Source organism: Electrophorus electricus, chromosome 6, assembly GCF_013358815.1.
Source record: "Electrophorus electricus isolate fEleEle1 chromosome 6, fEleEle1.pri, whole genome shotgun sequence".
NCBI lineage: Eukaryota > Metazoa > Chordata > Actinopteri > Gymnotiformes > Gymnotidae > Electrophorus > Electrophorus electricus.
The window spans coordinates 25052034-25070523 of NC_049540.1; the positions used below are offsets into that span (position 1 = coordinate 25052034).

General features: G+C 43.5%; 1 protein-coding gene across 4 annotated transcripts in view; it reads right to left on the reverse strand.

The window, feature by feature from the left end:
* The window catches only part of si:ch73-287m6.1 (RIMS-binding protein 2), a 52343-nt gene that overhangs the window by 15420 nt on the left and 18433 nt on the right, over positions 1-18490 (reverse strand). The window contains exons 6-23 of one of the 4 annotated variants that reach the window (XM_035527000.1): positions 17787-17876; positions 16124-16246; positions 15150-15254; positions 14458-14508; positions 13100-13304; positions 12110-12255; positions 9428-9507; positions 9063-9172; positions 7643-8443; positions 6925-7076; positions 5930-6664; positions 5614-5742; positions 5323-5469; positions 5006-5111; positions 4426-4551; positions 3156-3325; positions 2378-2546; positions 2122-2222 (exon numbers count right to left, since the gene is read on the reverse strand). In XM_035527000.1, the coding sequence (XP_035382893.1) occupies positions 2122-2222; positions 2378-2546; positions 3156-3325; positions 4426-4551; positions 5006-5111; positions 5323-5469; positions 5614-5742; positions 5930-6664; positions 6925-7076; positions 7643-8443; positions 9063-9172; positions 9428-9507; positions 12110-12255; positions 13100-13304; positions 14458-14508; positions 15150-15254; positions 16124-16246; positions 17787-17876 (3546 nt within the window). The remainder of the gene's footprint in view (positions 1-2121; positions 2223-2377; positions 2547-3155; positions 3326-4425; positions 4552-5005; positions 5112-5322; positions 5470-5613; positions 5743-5929; positions 6665-6924; positions 7077-7642; positions 8444-9062; positions 9173-9427; positions 9508-12109; positions 12256-13099; positions 13305-14457; positions 14509-15149; positions 15255-16123; positions 16247-17786; positions 17877-18490) is intronic. The other 3 variants (XM_035527003.1, XM_035527002.1, XM_035527001.1) reach the window with 3 other exon arrangements.

The following is an 18490-nucleotide window of genomic DNA, read 5'->3' on the forward strand; positions in this document are numbered from 1 at the left end:
GAAATATGGTTTAAAATGAAGATATTTGTTTAATTCACAAGTAGTAGCTTTCAAATGTATAAACCCCAAAAGTCTCAATTTCATGAAGTTTGTCATTTATTACCTTTCTTTCATGTGTCAATATGATCAATACATAATATGTTAATCCTTTATGGTTTTTCATTTTATAAAATGTCATGCTATGGTATATTGCTCATCACCTTTTACCAACCATCCACTAATCTTTGTAATAAACCAATCATTTTGTGTCACCTGACATATGTGTCAAAATAAATAAATAAATAAATAAATAAAATAAAATAAATAAATGATGTGTAGTACTGTTACAGGTACATATTTTACCAGTTTTAAAAACCTGGCATTAAAATTCTACAGTATTAAGAAATTGGTACGAGTGATTTGAGTGCAACACCGAGAAATTGAGACTTCAAAGAAATGAAAGTGCCATTTTGCGATTTAATATTTCATGTTGATTTAAATCCTGGCATGTGCAAGTTTCAGGGTTGAAATATAAAAACAATTTGTTAGAGCCTCAATGAGATTACTGGCTGCCCTGGAATATAGAGGATCTTCTGTGCTTGTTTTGTGGGTAGCTGTGTATTTATATTTTGTCGAGTAAGTAGTCTTCTTTGTCTAGAAACTGCATTTCGTTGGCTTGTACTTGTACTAAGCGAAGACAAAGTTGTATATCTATCTAGTAATATCTGTCTTCTGAAATTTTTGCATAAGCTAAATAGCTTTATTTGCTTTAAGATATCACAGTGATGTGAACTATATTGTGTGATGAGCAACAAATGTAATTCTCCTCGTATACTGTATGTGGATGTTAATCTTCCCATCAGAGAAGGCGCACTGATCTTAAACTGGCATTAAGTAAAATGGTTAGGGCGGTTGTAACTTACTTTGAGGATCTGGCTTCTCATTATTTAGTGTAATGAATCTGAAAATGAACATTTTAGTGTTCGAGAATCTGATCCTATTCCTTAAACCAAATGCATCTGCCTAACAAGGTGAATTCACCTTAACTGACTTATTAAAATGAGGGCAATCCAGTAGGACTGCAAGTCCTTACAGTAGGAGTTAGGGGATAGGATGCCTTTAAAAACAAACCGGCATAAGGAGGACTGTAAGCAAGTAAAAGGCTGTGACATGGGGGGGGAGACACTGAATTTCACACAGACAGTTCAGGAGTTACAGAATACCTACATTTGAAACACTTTATTCTGAATTCCACTTCCTGTAATTAGATTTAAAAAGAGGTCTTGGTGACTTAGCAGTCATTTTCCTGCCATGCAAAAAGAATAGGTTTAAATATGATTGATGTAACTACTTTGATAATGCAGTTCAAGGTAATGATGATGTGAACAATTCTAACACTGGTCATGCTATTTATTGGAATGTTCACAATTTTTTTTATTTTGGCAAAATAGAGATGCTTACAAAATGGCTTGGTAAGGAAAGGTAATACATGTTAAATTTAAATGTTCAAATAATCTATGCTTAAAATACTATATTGATCATATTCCAGACACATGAAGGAAAGGTAATAAGAGACAGAAACCTAATCAAATTTAGACTTTTTAATAAATTGAAATCTACTATTTATGCTGCATTAAATGAATTTTCATTTTAAACCACATTTATGCAAATGTATGGTACTCTCTAGGATTGAGTTCCTGCATCTATGCCTTTTGCATGCAATTTTGTTGAGCTGTTGGTAAATTAATGGGGTACTCTTGATGTACCCTACTGGGTACTCTTCTACTTGCACGGTCTATTTACTTGTGTCTCGTGTTTTTTTGTTTGGTTTTTTTTAATCTGAATGCGTTTTCTATACGAGAATCTCTAGGAAACTCAACCAAGTCGTGTGATGAATTGTTTTATTTGTAGCATGGTTTATTATCTGTTTGTTTCTCATGGGTTTTTGATTTGATGTTAGATGAAGGTTCATGGTGAAACACGTCCAGAGACTGATCACGGTCGTGTCTAAATAAAGAGTGCCATGGAGATGCACTTTTTGCCAAAAGGTTTCATTAGAATTAAAAGGTTAAGATTAAAATTAGGTTTTCTAACCTTATTGTGGGCAATACATGACTATGTGGGCTTGTTTGTTGTACACACCTCAACATCCACATTTGGGGAGCTCTCTCTGGGGTCATAGTCGTAAAGGGCGACCATTCTTCTAGTAGCCACAGGGTGGCGACCACCTTTTCTGTTCTGCTCTGTAAGGAAGGAGAATGTATTCAGATGCACCACTTCTCAGGAAAGAAGGATCCCTTATTCATGAAGGATGCACTGCGGAGCGGTCACAAAGGGTAAACTAGAAGCAAGAATAAAAATTTAGCAAAGGACTAAGGTTTTGGAGAGGACACAGTACCTATTCTGTCCACAGGAGTGTTGAGGGGAAGAAAGCCCTGCTTCATGAGCTGATCCATAGTCTCCTCATCCTCAGCTCGAATCTCCGACACCATGTTACACGGGATGAGGCCAGAGCGGCCACGAATCTCCCCCCGATAAAATCCGTCGGTGTCCTTATCCCCGTACACCTGAGCAGGAGGGAGAGAGAGAAATGCATCCCCTTTCACAGTGCATTTGTAGCTGGTACAAAGAGTACAGTGAAATGAAAGGCAGTGCTGCAAAGACTGAGGTAGACAGAGAGAACATTATTGTAAATACTGAAAACTAAGTCAAATAAGAAAAATAGGAACACACATATAGGCAAGCCAAACAAAGATGGCAAAAGGGGATTTGTAGGGGCAGGGGGTATTAAATAAAGGATGATACAAATAGTGCAAGTTTAATTAAAGTGTACCGTGTAAGTGTCGAGGTCAAGTGTCTTAGTGGAGACTTACACACACACACACACACACACACACACACACACACACACACACACACACACACACACACACACACACACACACACACACACGTATGGAGATGTGCTGTGTATGTACATGTGTGCCTCCCAGTGAGGTCCTGTATGTGCACAGGTTGGAGCTGTGGTAGGAGAGATTGGTTGGGAAGTGATAAAATGTTGTACAGGAGTGCCCTGGTCTTAACATAAGGGATAAACATCAGTTCCAACAAACTGAAGCAATATTGTTTTCAACAACCAGTCAGCACATGACTCTTGGCCCAGAGACACCTCTTGCCTTGATGATCTGTCCTTCTTTAAAAGGAAGCTCTTCATCAGCCGCATCTGGGTTCGGGGACATGGAGAGTGGGTCATAGTCAAACAATGCTACGAAGATACGGAAGGGGTCTTCAGGTTCCGACTCATCATAGCTTGGAGGGGAATGGCGCCTTTGATCTCTGTAAGCATCTGAGACATGGTAGACAAACACACTGAGAACCTCCCTACCAGAGCAGTAACCATGAGTTTTTCCCACTGTGTGGAAAATTATTGTGAAGCCAAATATGAACACGCATGTCCAGATGTTTCCAAGTGCCTCTTCTACCATGCACTACGATTCACGTTCATATGTTAAATCATTTACCCCACCTGTATATGAAAAAAACAAACCTATAAAAATTTAACTTAAAAAGGTGGTCATTTGTATTTGCTTGATAGATCGTGCAGTATTAGAAAATAGTCTTCATGCTTTGTACTTTAATTATGCTTGCAATGTGATCTGTCCGTTACACAGTATTGCTTTCTTAAGTGGGCTAACAAACGTTTGACGATGTAATGAAATGGATATGGAGTGATGTACAGGTGGTGGGGCTAGTGTACCCATATGGCAACATATCACACATGAGCAACAAGCCAAAAATGTGCAACAGAGTCCAACAGATGCAAACAGAACACAGCCTGGGCTTCTGTAACCATGCAGCAAGCTGGACCTGAGGGAGACTAGTCAGATGGGCCTGATTAGTTCTAGAGAAAGTTGCACCTGTTTTCTCTCAATCTTACAGCACTTACTGGCCTATGCCAGAAAGGGATGGTCAGACACACCCAACATGCATTCTGGAATGGAATCTGTGTGGCAGACAAGACAGTGCTGAATTCGACTGTTTCAGTTATGGTTTTCTTTTGAATCTGTTCATGGAATAGCTTCCAATATGCATTTGTCCGTAGGCACCACGCTTACCTTTTACCACTCAGTCATGCACAGCCAAAGTAAAAGAACGGGTGTAATCGAGTCAGAAAGGGTTAGGGTACAGCAGGCGTCTCACAGCAAAGTCAGCACAAAGGGTAGGAGCATTCTATGTGCAGTAAGCCAACACTCCACTATGGTAGGCAGCCATCTCACAGGTACTGAGGATCACTGAGGCTCAAAACAGTGTCTCCATCCCTGCAGTCCAGTGCCTCATGCGTTGCAGTTCAAGGCTCTTAATGGCATTTCACTCCAAGCTGCTTCGTTCTCCCTCCTCCATCAGCCTGCACGGAGCGTGCTTTGGAAAGAGACCTTCAGCACATACCATGAGGAGGCCTGGCGCCCCCAGGCCTCCGTGAGGGCCGTGTCCTGTGCCGTGCTATACTGCCATAGTAAACATCCTCCATGTGCGGAGAGAGGTTGCCCTCACTGTTACTCTCAGTGGTTATCTCTGAGGGGAAACACCAATCAGAGAGCCGTTACCATGCACAAACTACAGTGCCCCTTACTGCCTTGCCTAACCAGCCAACGGACATGTGAAAATCAGGGAACGCTATGCAAGTATTGACACAGACCCCTGGATGGCATAAGATATCAAGAACAAACAGGAGTTTGTAAATAACTAATCTGCAGAAATAAAACCAAGTTTTGTTTCTGTAAATAGTATCTTTAACCTGAAGTTGGAGGGCTTTTCAGACTGACAGGATTTTATAATGCGAAACTCTTACAAAGGGCCGACAGAATATGAACATGGATCAAACACCTGGGTGATCAGCGTTCACTGGGGAGCTCAAAAGGCTTTCCCATCCCACTTCCATGATGAAATGTCAAGACATTTAAGAGAGTACAGAACATTTGCACAGGCAGAACTGAGGTGTCACATGTTGGACTGAGAGTCCACTGACCAATAGATGGGACCATAAGAGGTGTTCGCTGGGGCTGAGAAGCACTATGTGCGGGCCTCCGAGAAGAGTCCCGATTCGGTCTTCCTGAAGATGTGTTCCCTCCAGGCTTAAACCAAACAAGAACAAAGTTTCAAATTAAATGCACAAGCCATTGGATAAGAGTTAAGCTTTAAGTTGACATCCATACACTGGTTCAAAAATTCAAGTATTGTTGTGTACCATTAATAAAATCCATGGAAAAAGGCAGTTTCTCAGCACACTGTGATTGCAGTCTGAAAGTTAATCACGTGGCTGTGTCCCATTGCGTTTTGCCTCACCTTATGAGCACTGTGCGAGTCGCGCCGACGCCCTTCCTCAAGCTGCATTTCCGAGTACAGCTCCTCCTCATCCTCTTCCATGATATCAGATAGATCAGAGCCCCGACTGCTTTCAGTGTGGTACTCTTCATTGTGACTGTATTGGGACTGAGGTGACACAGCCAATCAGAGTGCGGCATGAAATAAGCATTACACAACCTGAAGATTCCTCTTTTTTCGGACACTTGCCTGTGGCCTCCGTCTAAAGCATGGCGCAATATAAAGTAGTTACCCCACCCACAGCTCCCGTACCTGCCTGCCCAGCTCAGAACCCCTGAGGAAGTCATCCACAGATGCTCCTCTTCTGCGGGACTGATAGCTTTCCTCATCCTCTTCCTCATCTGAGTTCTGAGAGTGAACGCCCTGACTTCTCCTCTCCATCTAGATACACGCAGATTACTTCAGATGCCTCATTGCTGATGCTGCTTTATTCCAACACATTTTGCAGTGTGTTGTTCTCTAATTACATACCATCGCTTAAAGGAGCGCTCAGAAAGGATTCTACATATGCCACACATGCTGGTCTTGTTGATTTTCTAATCAATTCACAGTTTCATTCCACACTCACCCGACCGCTCTCTGCAGCCACTCTTTGGGCAGCCTCCCTAGCGATGGCCTTGGCCATGGTGTCAGGGATGAGTGTGCCCCTGGGCTGGGGGAGTATTCTCTGGGGAGACGGTGAACGGTGGCTAGGGCACTGTGGGGCCTCAAGGGTGTGCCCGTGCGGCAGGGTTGAGGACAGGCCAGACAGAGAACATGTGGGCTCCCATGGTTGATGTGGACCCCCAGCAGGGTGGAGCAGGCCCGGTGACTGTTCTTTGGTTTCCAGCTCTCTGGCACTTAGTGGTCTCTGTGGTTGAGGAAGAGTCATCTGCGGAATGTGGGGCTGGGGCATTGGGATAGTGGGCTGGGGAATTGGGATAGTGGGCTGGGGAAAAGAATGAGGGGGTGGAGGCATTGGATGACCCTGTAGATGAGAGGGCAGCTGGTTTGGGTGAACCGGGAGGGGTTGGAGGTAGGCATGTGGCTGGGGGCAGGTGTGAGGAGCTAGAGGCTGTATGGGAGGCAGCAGGGCAGCACGAGGGGGCAGAGGCTGAGCAGGCTGGAGTGGAAGAGGGGCTTGAATGTGATGGGCTTGGGGAGGGGGCACGAGCAGGTTGCTGGGAATGACAGCAACCGGAGAGTCCTGGGATTCCCCTTGGGCTGATAAAGTCCTGACCACAACTTCATGGGCCTCCAAACACTGGAGGTGGTTCAGCTCCACTGTTGCAAAGTCTGCCAGTGGGTACAACACCTCAGCGATCTACAGCCAAGACAAGTTACAGATGTAATGAATAAACTGTGGGTATTTCATGAAAGTATTTTGTGCAAGTAAAGGTTTTATTAAAGTAAAAAATGCTAATGTTTTCAATATTACTGGTTGTAATGACTTCTATTCACCAACAGAGGGCAAGAGCATTTCCTAAATTAAAAAAAAAAAAAAAAAAAAAGTTGAAGTGTGGATGCATGAATTAAACGGGAAATGAAAACTGTGGTTGGTTGTGTAAATTATTTCTGCGTCACCTTCTGGCCCTTTGTGCAAACTGCATAGCCAATGACATTGGCACCATTCGAAGTCCCAGTGGGAGTTAACGGAGGCGGCTTCCAGTGGACCTGGAGTATCCCTGGAGCCTGACCACACTGGACATGCACCTCATGGGGTGGCAAAGGGGGCCCTGGAGGGTGGATAATGGAGAGATAACAGTCAGAGTAAGACTCAGAATCAGCACAGTTTAGAATAAAAGTGTTCCTCTTCAGTGCATGCAAAGGAGAAATATCTGAACTGTGACATACAACATAGATGTTTAAATAGAGTAACTGACAAACTGATTAACTTAAAGATAACATTAGTAGTAAGATGGTTCCAAAAAATATTTTATATTTATTTAAAATAATATATATTAGTTTTTTTTTATTCATAAGGATGAAGGGGTTTTCAGCCTCATAAAATATAATGTTCAGTAAATGAAATGCTTCTAAAAAAAATTATTTTATGTACAATATGAAGCAGTATCAATAAATATGTTTTAGTATGAGCAGATGCAATTTTTATTATGGCAAAGCCTTACTAAATTAATTAGTTAAATTTAGGGGTGTTTAATTAATTGGCCCACATTGTAAAGTGAATTGTTCCAAGTGGTCAACTAAGAACCATTTAGGTCCAGGAGAATCAGTATGCAACACCAGACTGACCACAAACTATAGTCATTGTTGATGGCAATATATTAGAGCAGTGTCTGACCTGCAGCCTGGGTGCAGAACTCCACCCCAGACTCCTTCTTCTCCCGCTGTTCAAGTGGCATGTGCCAGGGTACCTGGTGGGGCTTGGCCACCACCCTCACCTTGTACACAGTGGCAGCCTTTAGGTTGGTGAAGCGCAGCCTGTAGCAGCAGGGCTTCACCACTGCATGCTCCACCCCATCCAGCACCACGGTGTGTGAATAGTTGCTGTTGCTTGGCAGCCAGGAGAGCTCTGCCGAGTCCCGCATGATGTCGTCGAGGCGCAAGCCCGTGGGTGCGACCGCCACGTTTCTGCCCACCAGCATGGTGCAGCGCAGCTCATCCGACACACCGCGGTCAGTCACGCTCTGTACGGACACACGATAGGTGCAGACAGCCAAGTCCAGCTTCTCCAGGAGCAGCTTGGTCCGGCCCCCGAAGGGCACAGTGGAACGCACCTCCCCGTCCACCAAGACATGGTATCCGTTAATGTTGCCCCAGCCCAGGGGGACCAGAGGAGACTCCCAGGCCACTATGACGCTCCTGGCAAGCTGTTTGATCAAGCTGATCTTTCTCGGATAAGGCACAACGTCGTCGGCCAGCTCCTCGGCATCCAGAGCCCCAGTTCCGTTGCTGCAGGGACCAAGGGGGTCGGTGCTCAGGCTTTCCAGAGAAACGCCTCCGTCTAAGGTAGTCAGGTTTAGGCAGCCATGCTCCAGCTGGATGTGGTCCTCCGGCCCATCTATAGATGGCTTCTCTTTGTCCTGGACGAACTCCACAAAGTTGGAGGGCACAAGGCCACGCTGGCCATCCAGCAGCTCACCTGAATCCAGGCCACAGACAAAGCTTTGACTCTGCACTGTCCACTGGGTCACCATTAACTCCCTCAGTGACTCAGTTGAAATACAACACAGCATGCTACTTAAACATTGTTTATTCTTCTCCCTCAAACATGTCATCTGAACACAATATAGATAAAGTCAGCAAATGTTAAGATAATGCTGTCCCATCCTAACAAACTGCCATTTATCCCTGCAATGACACTAATCAAGACTGACATTGTATAAGAATTTACAGCTCCAGCTATAAGTGTTGACCACTAAAAGTAGAGCATCTAATTAGTACAAAGGAAAATATGACAAAACTAGCCCTAATGACCCAGAGACAGTGCACTTTAGTGTTTTTGGCCATCTAACAGTAGGGCGTGTGACAAGTTAGCAAACATAATTTGCAATATAATCTGCTAGGGCTTCTTTCAGGAATTACTTTAAAAGTTTTGCACTGAAGAATGACGTGCACCAAATATAACTAATTACATAACAGAAATGAATATTCCAGATTTTTAAAAATTGCAAATAAATGTTACAGATCTTAATTTAGATACACATTTATTGTGCCTGTAATGATGATAACTAAACAAGAGTGCTCCAAAAGTGGCATACCCTCATAGAACCCATCATCATCCATGTCTCCATACACGTAGAGATACTTCCCAGCAACGAGAGGCAGCTCAGCCTCCGGATGCTCATTGGGTCCATCATAGGGGTTATAGCTGACCAGACAGAAAAAGAAAGGAGAAAAAATGGGTACAGAGAATATATACAGCAAATAAGCAATACTGATAATAGTTTCATTTCTATTTACAATAGCCAATGAGTAGTAGCTTTATAAATATTATGAGCATCCTATTTTAAAAAGGTTTTGATATTTAGCCAGGAATGAGAAAATTGCTTGATGGATCAATAAGAACCCAAGTGCATCACATTCATACTGAGATGACTGAGACTGAAACCCTAGGCATGCTCACCTGTAGCGGGCAGTGCACAGGCGGACCTGACCCGTATATCGCGCCTTAGACCTGGGAGCTGGACTCACCTCATTATCCATCTATGAGCAGATGAGATTATCCAGGGAAGCATGGTTTTTTTTCTATTTTCATCATATCCACATGGTCCATCCAGACCAACTAAATTAAACTGGAAATTACATTTAACCTCTAAGCATCAAGGGCTCAGGTACTTAACGAGGGCATAACTTCAATAAAATCTCCCAATTTGTAATTTCTAAAGGATTGCTTATTAATGAAATGTGGTTACTCATTTAGATCCAACTGTGGAGAAAGGAAACAGACTATAGCAACATGAGATGCAAAAATTCACTTACAATTTTTTGGCTTGATCCCACCCTCCTTGTAAACAGTTAATTAGCACCTGTGGTAGGTGGAGAAGCTTTGAGTAGCTTCCTCAACACCCACCCACAACGTTTTTTTAAGCACTTTTATATTGGCTCTGGGATAGATAATCAGGAGACACAGCACCATCTATATAGAGGTTATCAAGCCCTTGTAATGGAGAACATTGACCTACCCTCACCAACACAGAATAAGTCTGCTCTTATAAACACCCAATGCATGAACTAGGTTGCTGTCTATATTACAGCAAGTTCCTACAAGACCCTTTGCTCTTAGAGCATCAGATATTTGTAGGAGATACCAAAAGCCAGGTCATTTTGCCCATTGTTGACAATGCAACCACTCATCCCTGCTCCCATTCAGCCTTCCAAAGGTCTCAACCTCCTCTTCCTGCAACACTCCTACAAGTGCAAAATGCAAACAATACTATCTGGGGTCTTCCAGGTCCTCCCTGGGTCTATATTCTCTTCGTGCACAGGCCTCCCACACTAAATGCACATGAAAAAGCATGCCCAGTCAGCAGAGGACAAATGAACGTCTGCACTTGTTTGTACCTCCTCCAACCATTCAGATACCAGAAATGCCTCTAAAAACAGAACCTTTCCTCTCCTTTTAGGGATATAAATCAAGCTCTCAGTTACTGCAGGAGCAACGCTAACTGTAGGCCTGTGAACACTGACCCCTGGTTCTCTTGGGCCAGGAATCCCAATCACTGATCCAAGTGCTGCATTTTGCCGCCGTAGCAGTTCATCCTCTTGTTTCAGCTGTTGAACCAAGCCTCTCAGCTTCTGCAGCTCTTCCTCCATAGCTACGGCTTCAACACCAGGAACGGTCAGAGATTGCTGGCAGTCTGCAGGTTGTCCCAACAGTCTGTCGTGACTCACAGAGGCGCCAACTGCGGCTTTGCCAGAAGAAAAATCCAGTTCACAGAAAATACCACAAACACAGACAAATAAACTCATTCCTCTGCAGTCTAACGCTGTACACAGCCTACTTGCAGCAGCAAAAAGATTGAGACCAAATAGAAGTGTGCGCCCACAAACCACAGTAAGATGGTCCCAACTGCAGCAGAAACCCCTCCCCACTAGGTCACCTCTTACTGAGGAGGCAGAGACATGACTTTCAAAGTTATAAATTGTTTGGCTTTTATTTGAATTTTAAATATAATCACAACATTCTTTATTCTTGTTGTTCCTTATAAAAATATATTGTCTACTCATAAAAAAAGGAGGTCCCTTATTGGAACCTTCCAAAGCTATGGGATAGTCAATGCCATTTGAAACCCAGTGGATCGGAACCAAGGGGCATGGATAGAAGGGGAAAAAACTGAGAAAGTATCTACATGGAAAGTTGACACTTCCCTATTCTGCTACTCAATCTCACACCTGTGCAATCGATTCAAATCCACAAACCACACTACAAAGTAAAAAAAAAAAAATTTTAATTACACAAGCCAGTATGAAATTTAGCCAGCTGACTTCTCCCTTTCTTAAATCCATCAGGCATCTTTGGAGCCATGCCAGTTTTTAAGGCCAAGCTTTTACCAAACAAAAATATACAAAAAGAAGTAATCCACATACCAAATAGTCACAAACTAAAGAGTGTGGGTCTACCTTCACTAATAGCCAATGGGCTTGCTGTTAAAAATCAAAAGCTTAAATCTTTTAATATAAAAACAACTTTAACAAACATAAGGCCTACACCAACATGGCAAGCCTGCACAAAATGGAGGGGTGGTCACCTCTTACAAAAATATAAAAATAAAATCAAACTATTTAAAAAATTTGCAAAACAAAGCTGCTTAGTTAAATGGAACACAAACATTACCTCCTTATAACATCACTTTCCTGGGAGCTATAACACCCAGGAAGCAACTTAAAGGGTAATCCAAAAACCACCCTAGCCATTTGTCTTTATAGAGTGAGCCTCCTACTCATCTACCCCTGAGCCAATAGGAAAATGGAAAGAACCATTTTATAAAACTGCAAACGTAATGTAGGGTGGAGTGAAGGAAGGCACTGAGGGTCAAAACTCTAAAAAGAAAATAAACACGCTTCTCCCCCTACCACAGTCTGAAGGAATGTTTAGGTGACGTATTAAAAAGAATAAAGAACGTGCTCAACAAATCCATGCCCACAATCCCTCACTTCTCTGCCCATATTTATCGGTTTTCCTATCATGGAATTACAGGTAAAGACATAGCCATTCCAAGCATGAACAGGAAGTTAACTGAGCAGTCCATCCTGAACATAAGCAGCCAGTAAAGGATCGTTGCATCAGCGGATGAGTTGGACACACCTCTGAGGTGCTCACTGGAAGGGGGCTCCGGGATAGGTTCCGGGTGTGGGTGGTAGCTTTGATGGCCAGTTCAGGTTTGTCTTTGCTGACCTGCAGTGGCTGGAGGAGCTGAGAGATTAGCAGGGGGTCTGTAGAGCGGTCATCACCTGCACAACATAGAGTTACACATCCGTACGGCAGTGCCTGTCAATCACCGCCTGTGTTACAGATGTTTAAGGACATGGTGAACAAGAGTCCTGAAGCAATCGCATTTAACTCTGAAAGAGATGCTGGGAGTTAGAGCAACGGGACAGATAATGTTACCATGAGCCGCATCACTCACAGTGAGAGCAAATGCACTAAATCTGAATTAGTTCGTTTATGGAAGGTCATAAATCATGCAGGCAGGAGTCAGCCTACCACTGTGCGGCAAATACCATGCTTCAGCTTCCACTGTGCCTGTTGCATTTTTGGGTCTGAAAACAGGAGTCTGTCATAATGACAGATTGTGTTCCTCATCATTGACATACATACACTTATTGCAACCTGAACTGATGCATTTCTTGTCAGAGAGCACAGCGCTGAAATGTTACCTGCGTATGTTGATAAGAACATCGCATTAACTTGACCATGATCATCCCATTAATTTCACAATACTCGATTTCTTTCTCTACACATCTGGCTTCCTCCAAAGGTCACTAGTCCTACATATTTTAATTACTCTGAAATATTGACTGACGACACAAAGCTTCTCCGTGTGCTTTATAAGATGCCTGGTAGATTGAAAACAAGAGGATGCTGAATACCTTTAGCAGATTTTAGGCTTAAAAAAACAGAAACACCTGGCATTTGTGGATTCATTTATCATGTCAGCTTTGATTCTAGATATTGATTACCAGATATGTTCCAGAATGCTCTGTCACTGAAACCCCATCCAGCTGTAAAGATGACAAATATATTGCATGTATTATAGCTGATTAGCTATAGTGATCTTAAGTATACTTGGCTCACCTTTCCCACTATGGTTGTGGAGCTCGCTGAGAATGTGGCAGAGAGTGTTCTGGGGCAAGCAGCAAATCTCTGGACAGCTCCTGGGATCAGAAGTCAGAAATTCTGAAGTGTCTGACCCCAGGTGAAATTTCTTCAGCTTGTTTGACAAAATGTTACACTTTTCACTCTCAGACCGGCATTTCTGTTCCAGGTTGTGAATTTTGACCTTTAAGGTTTGGAGAAGCAAATGGAAAAAGAAAGACCAACAAGCATCAGACAGATTACATAACTTGCTAATTAATATTTATCATGTTCCCATAAAGTGGGCTGTTGCGATTCTACCACTTCCTTCAGTAATAGTATAATCAGCCCATTATGCTACTTCTAAGAGTTCCTGCAAAGGCCACAGGGATGTTAACCCTTATCTGTCTGGGCTTTACATAAGAAGAGCCAATTATTGGGTGGGATCTCTAATGAGCTGCAGCTTTTATAGATAAACAACTCTGCTTCACCACATGCAAAGAAAGCAGCATTAAATAGTGAGGCCAAACTGCATTATGCATACATTATAAGGCTGATAAAGTCCCCTGATGTATGTTAAGACCATTGTCTAAACAGACCTTTATGCAGATAAGGAATATACATTATGCAGTCCTCAGTTTCACACAGGCAATGGGGTCCTGGTGCAGAGACAGTTCATTTTGCACATATATTCTCTGGACATTCAACAATATAATCAGACCTAGAATGCAATTATTTTAGCAGAATGGGGGCTAAAGCTATTGATCATTTCAAACCTGCTTCTTAAGGCAGAGCTGAGCTCATGGAACTCAGTGGGAGAAGAAGGGTCAGTAATGGTAATGCATGAGCCTTTGCAGCTTCTACATAAATGGCATACACCTGCATTCTGTCCTGATTCTGCTTAGCCATAAAAGGAAAATCATAAAATCAGGATGGCAGCAGTCAGAAGAAAACATCAAAATAAAATACAAACTAATCTAATATAAGGAACAAAAAAGGAAACGCACAAATATAAACCCAGGTGTACAAAAAACAATGACATAAATGTGAGGGTTTATGTGAGAATGAGGGTCATGCTCTAGTTAATGCCTACAGGAGCCAGACGTCTGGCAGGCAGTCACAGACAGTGCACAGACTACACTGCTTCCTGTGGCACCTGCCCCAGTTTCGGCTGCCTTTTAAGGCAGCTCTACAAGCTAGTCTTTTTGCTGCCCTTCAGTGGACATTAGATTATCCGGATGGGTTCTCTTCATCCTCTGCTACAACAGGATCTGCTGACCAGGTTAGTGACAGGAGATCTCATGCTGGGACTCTTTAAGAGGGGACGGCGACTGCAGGCTGGAGAGGGCCTCTCTTACCTCTAGCAAATGGACCTTCCCTTCATGCTCTTTATCAGTCACAACCTGAGCCTAGAAACAAGACATAACCATTCCATCCCAAGCTTCAGCAGAGGTTCAAAGCAGCACTATTGTGAAATTAAAAATCAGAGGGCAATGCTCCTTCAATTGACCTGACCCCTGTGCTTGTCACAACAGAAGCAATTTGTTAAAAGTAGAAAGTTTAGAGTATGTCAAGGGCTATGTCAGGCTTTCTCTTGCATAGATGATTTTTTGTGCAGCCGTGTGTGTGTGTGTGTGTGTGTGTGTGTGTGTGTGTGTTTGCGTGTGTGTGTGTGCGCACGCGCTCAGACTGCGTCCCAGTGGAGTTGCAGTGCTGATGTGCCTGCTGTCTGCTTTAATTGCTTCATTTGCCTGTCGCGGCTTCGCCTTGAAGAACACGCAGACACAAAGGGAAATGAGCAGGTCTCACAGGGCTTAGATTACAGCTGTGTAGCTATACAACAGCTCTGATTTTACTTTGACTCACCATGCCTGCATACCCCTAACTCCCAATATGCACAAGAAAGCTGGCTATCACTGTCCGTATCCCCACTAACTTTGAAATGGTTAAACTATATGCCTCTGTCTGCATGCATGTGTGTGTGCGCACACACACACATGTACATGCATTCATGTGTGCCTGAGCATGTGTGCGTGTACATTGTTGTTACCTCTTGCAGAAGCTGGATCTCCTGCTGTGTGGAGCTGAGGATAGCCAGGGCCTGCTCATGCTCTGACTCTAACTGCTGCTTCTGCTGTGCAGCCTCTCGCATGTACTGAGAAAGCCAGCCGGGGGGGGGGGGGGGGACGACGACAAAGGATGATTTTTTTGCAGAGGTACGAAAGCTCCTGATTCTGCACAAAATATCGCTGACTTGCCTTAATCATTAATCATTGTCATAACTTGCTGATTCCAGAGTAAGAGAAGATTAATGGGTTTGTAAAATTCTATTCCAATAATTACCACCATGCACTGGGCACAACTGTGCCCAATAACAAGATATGACACTGACATATACAGGGTAGTGCATGGGGACTCTATTCAACGAATGCGCAGAAGGACAGCGGTTGCAGTGGTCTTTCCCTTTATCACAGGGCTAAAGAACTGGAGTTGGACCTAAGTAAATCAAATATGTTGTAAGGCTTAGTAACACAAAGCAGCTTAAAAGGGCTGGCCTATCCATCTCTTTTCCCCAGTCCGACAAAAGCAAAGCCTCTTTTCCCCTTTGAATATGTTAGAGGTGTCCAGGACACACACAGTGGCTTGCATAATCACTGTGCTGCTTTGGCTGTGGCGAGCAACTGAGGAGCTGCAGTATCCTGGAATAAGTGCACCTATCGGCTCAATAATTCAGCAGAGCTAGCAAAGCAGACACAGGGAATATACACAGTATACTGGGTACAGTATACTGCAGGAGTGCATTAGAGTTTCTGCATCAGTACTTTAGAAATTGTCCCCTTCATGTTTTTGGCAAGCAAACAGGTTCCACTTTCAGCATAAATTTCTTTTGTGCAGTATGGGCATTTATTCGCAAACCCACCTCAACCTCTGAGAACTTTTCAATGCAACAAATTAAGCAGTTGTAACAGACTACATAAACATGATAATAGCATGTCCTCTATTGTCCAGTCTGTGGTTCCATACCTTAAGGGCCTGCTCAAGGTTGTCCAGTTTGTGTTGGAGCTCAGCTTTTTCCTGCCTTGCCAAGTTTCTCTCCTGAATTACAGTGTTGAAAGTCTCTCTGAGCTGCTCATAATCTGACTTCACCTTCAGAGGAAAAAGAAAGAGAGAGAGAGACAGAAAGATTGAGTTGTGGGACAAAAGAGAGCAGAAAATAGATGGGTTCTGTACATTCATCTAAACATGCTTTTTTGCTAATATAGTACACTCTTTTGGAGTAAGGATCCTGCTGTCTTATGTAACCTTTTATTGCAATGATGAAACAAAGGTTAAATAAAGTCCATGGAAGTTATGCAAGGGAAAGCCTGACAAAGCCCTCAGGAACTGTGGGAAAACTGCTGACCCAGCATGACTGCTCAGGTGGCTGTTTTTCAGGAATCATGGGAACTGACTGTAAAGTGAGATTATGGGGCACCGATTTTAAGATCTATTTTCAAAGGATTTTCCTGGAAAATCCTTTTATCAGGGGTTCATCTTAAACCACAAAGTAGCAAAATTATCCAAGATGCTAATGTATCATTAGAGTTAAGACAACCAGCTTGTGAACTTTTAAATTTCACCTTCACATTGGCTTGTGGTTTTGACACCATTAACAAAAATAATCATGAAATACTAAAGATTTCCCAAAAGGTCCGATTAAACATAAGACCCTCTTCACCAATCAAAGGTTTCTCCCATAATCTCCACTGTCAACCCAATGAAAGCGCATCAGTCTTGGCTAGGCATGCACGCCCTCTCATTTATTAGGATGAAACAGGTCAGAAGAAATGGAAGGGCTGATTCGCATCTCATATCGATCCAAGCCCAAGCTGGCATTAGCGTGACAAACACAGCGTGATAAACACAGGCATCCATCCTGAGGTTATTTAACCGCGCTGACCAGCCTCGTTAACTCCTCAGCGAAACGTCGCCCAGCACCAGGCACCGAGCCTTTGATCACAGAGGGGCTGGACGGTGGGCTGGTCTCCCCGGTGCCACTACCTGATTAAGCAGAAGGCTGCTTATGTCAGCCACTTCTCAGGGGCCACGACAGATGGTTCCTTTTTGCTGGGCAAGGAGAGGAGCGAAGCTGGGGATTACGCCGAGAGACAGTCAAGCAATGGCCAGTCCGCTTGGCAAAAAACACCAGTGAAAATGACACATTAGCGGCAGGCATCCCAGTCTGCCACTCTCAGTAGTGCAACATTGGAGTGAGATCTTCTTCCTCTACTGGGGGGAGCCGGGGAGGCGGGGGCAGTGATGTACTGATATGCCTGTTTTGGTGTTTTGGTGAGTTCACAGAAATAACACAAATAACAGCCAGCCACTTGTGTCCAAATTCTTTCTTCATTTTATGTTCTTGGAGACGCACATGGACACACTTGTTGTTCCGTGCTTCATTGTTGTTTTGCTAAGATTACAAATTTTTACAAGCTACAGTTTAACGACCGTCAATGCTTTACAAGTATAACTGAGTCACACCTATTCAAATCAGGCCGGGACGATGGTGGTTATTGATCAGGCTGTGGCGTTGGATTGCATTCGATTGATGCAGTGGAAGTGGACAAGAATCATAGAGCCACATGTGTCGAGGGGAGCAGACCAATAACCAGCCATTGATTGTCCGGCCGGTGCAACCGGCTCCTACCTGTTCATACCGCACTGCCTTCAGGCTGTGGCTGTACAAGCTGCGATGGAAGCGATTCCTCTCCTGCAAGGCATCCTGCAGCTCATGCTTCTGTCACACAGAAGAAGAAAATAGCACATTAGCTCTGGGCGGCGCAGCAGAGCGTTAGGTGTTGAGCTGCACATGCATTTGGCAGTGGGTAGCACAGGGAGCGATGAATACATCAGTGCTACGGGTAAATGCATTGTGTCAGGATGCCATATGGCCTTTGGTTGCTTGTAGACAACACAAACAGGGATTAAATTGTGCCCCCAGATACTGAGTATTCATTATTTTGCAACTAATAAAATGTATTGATCATGATGAATTTTAAGGTCCATTTGATTTAGGGTATGCTTGAGTGGCACAATCATAATGAAGTGTGACTTGATGCAGCACAACTCCTAGAATGAACAGAGCAGTGTGTTTCTCCTGGCCGATGCATCACGAGCTAGCTCACCAAAGCAGCTGATAATAATTAACAAGACACACTGTAATACAGCGGCTGGCTTACATCTGCAGATAAGCGTACCCCCAGGGCACAAATCCTTTTATTGTGCACAAGCTACAAATGAGGCCCACTTTGTCACCCTTCATTTAATGTGCTGTAAGAGCTATTAAAAAGGCCGTGCTCTGCTCTGCTTGCACATGACGCACATCTCACGCCGCCTAACACATACATACAC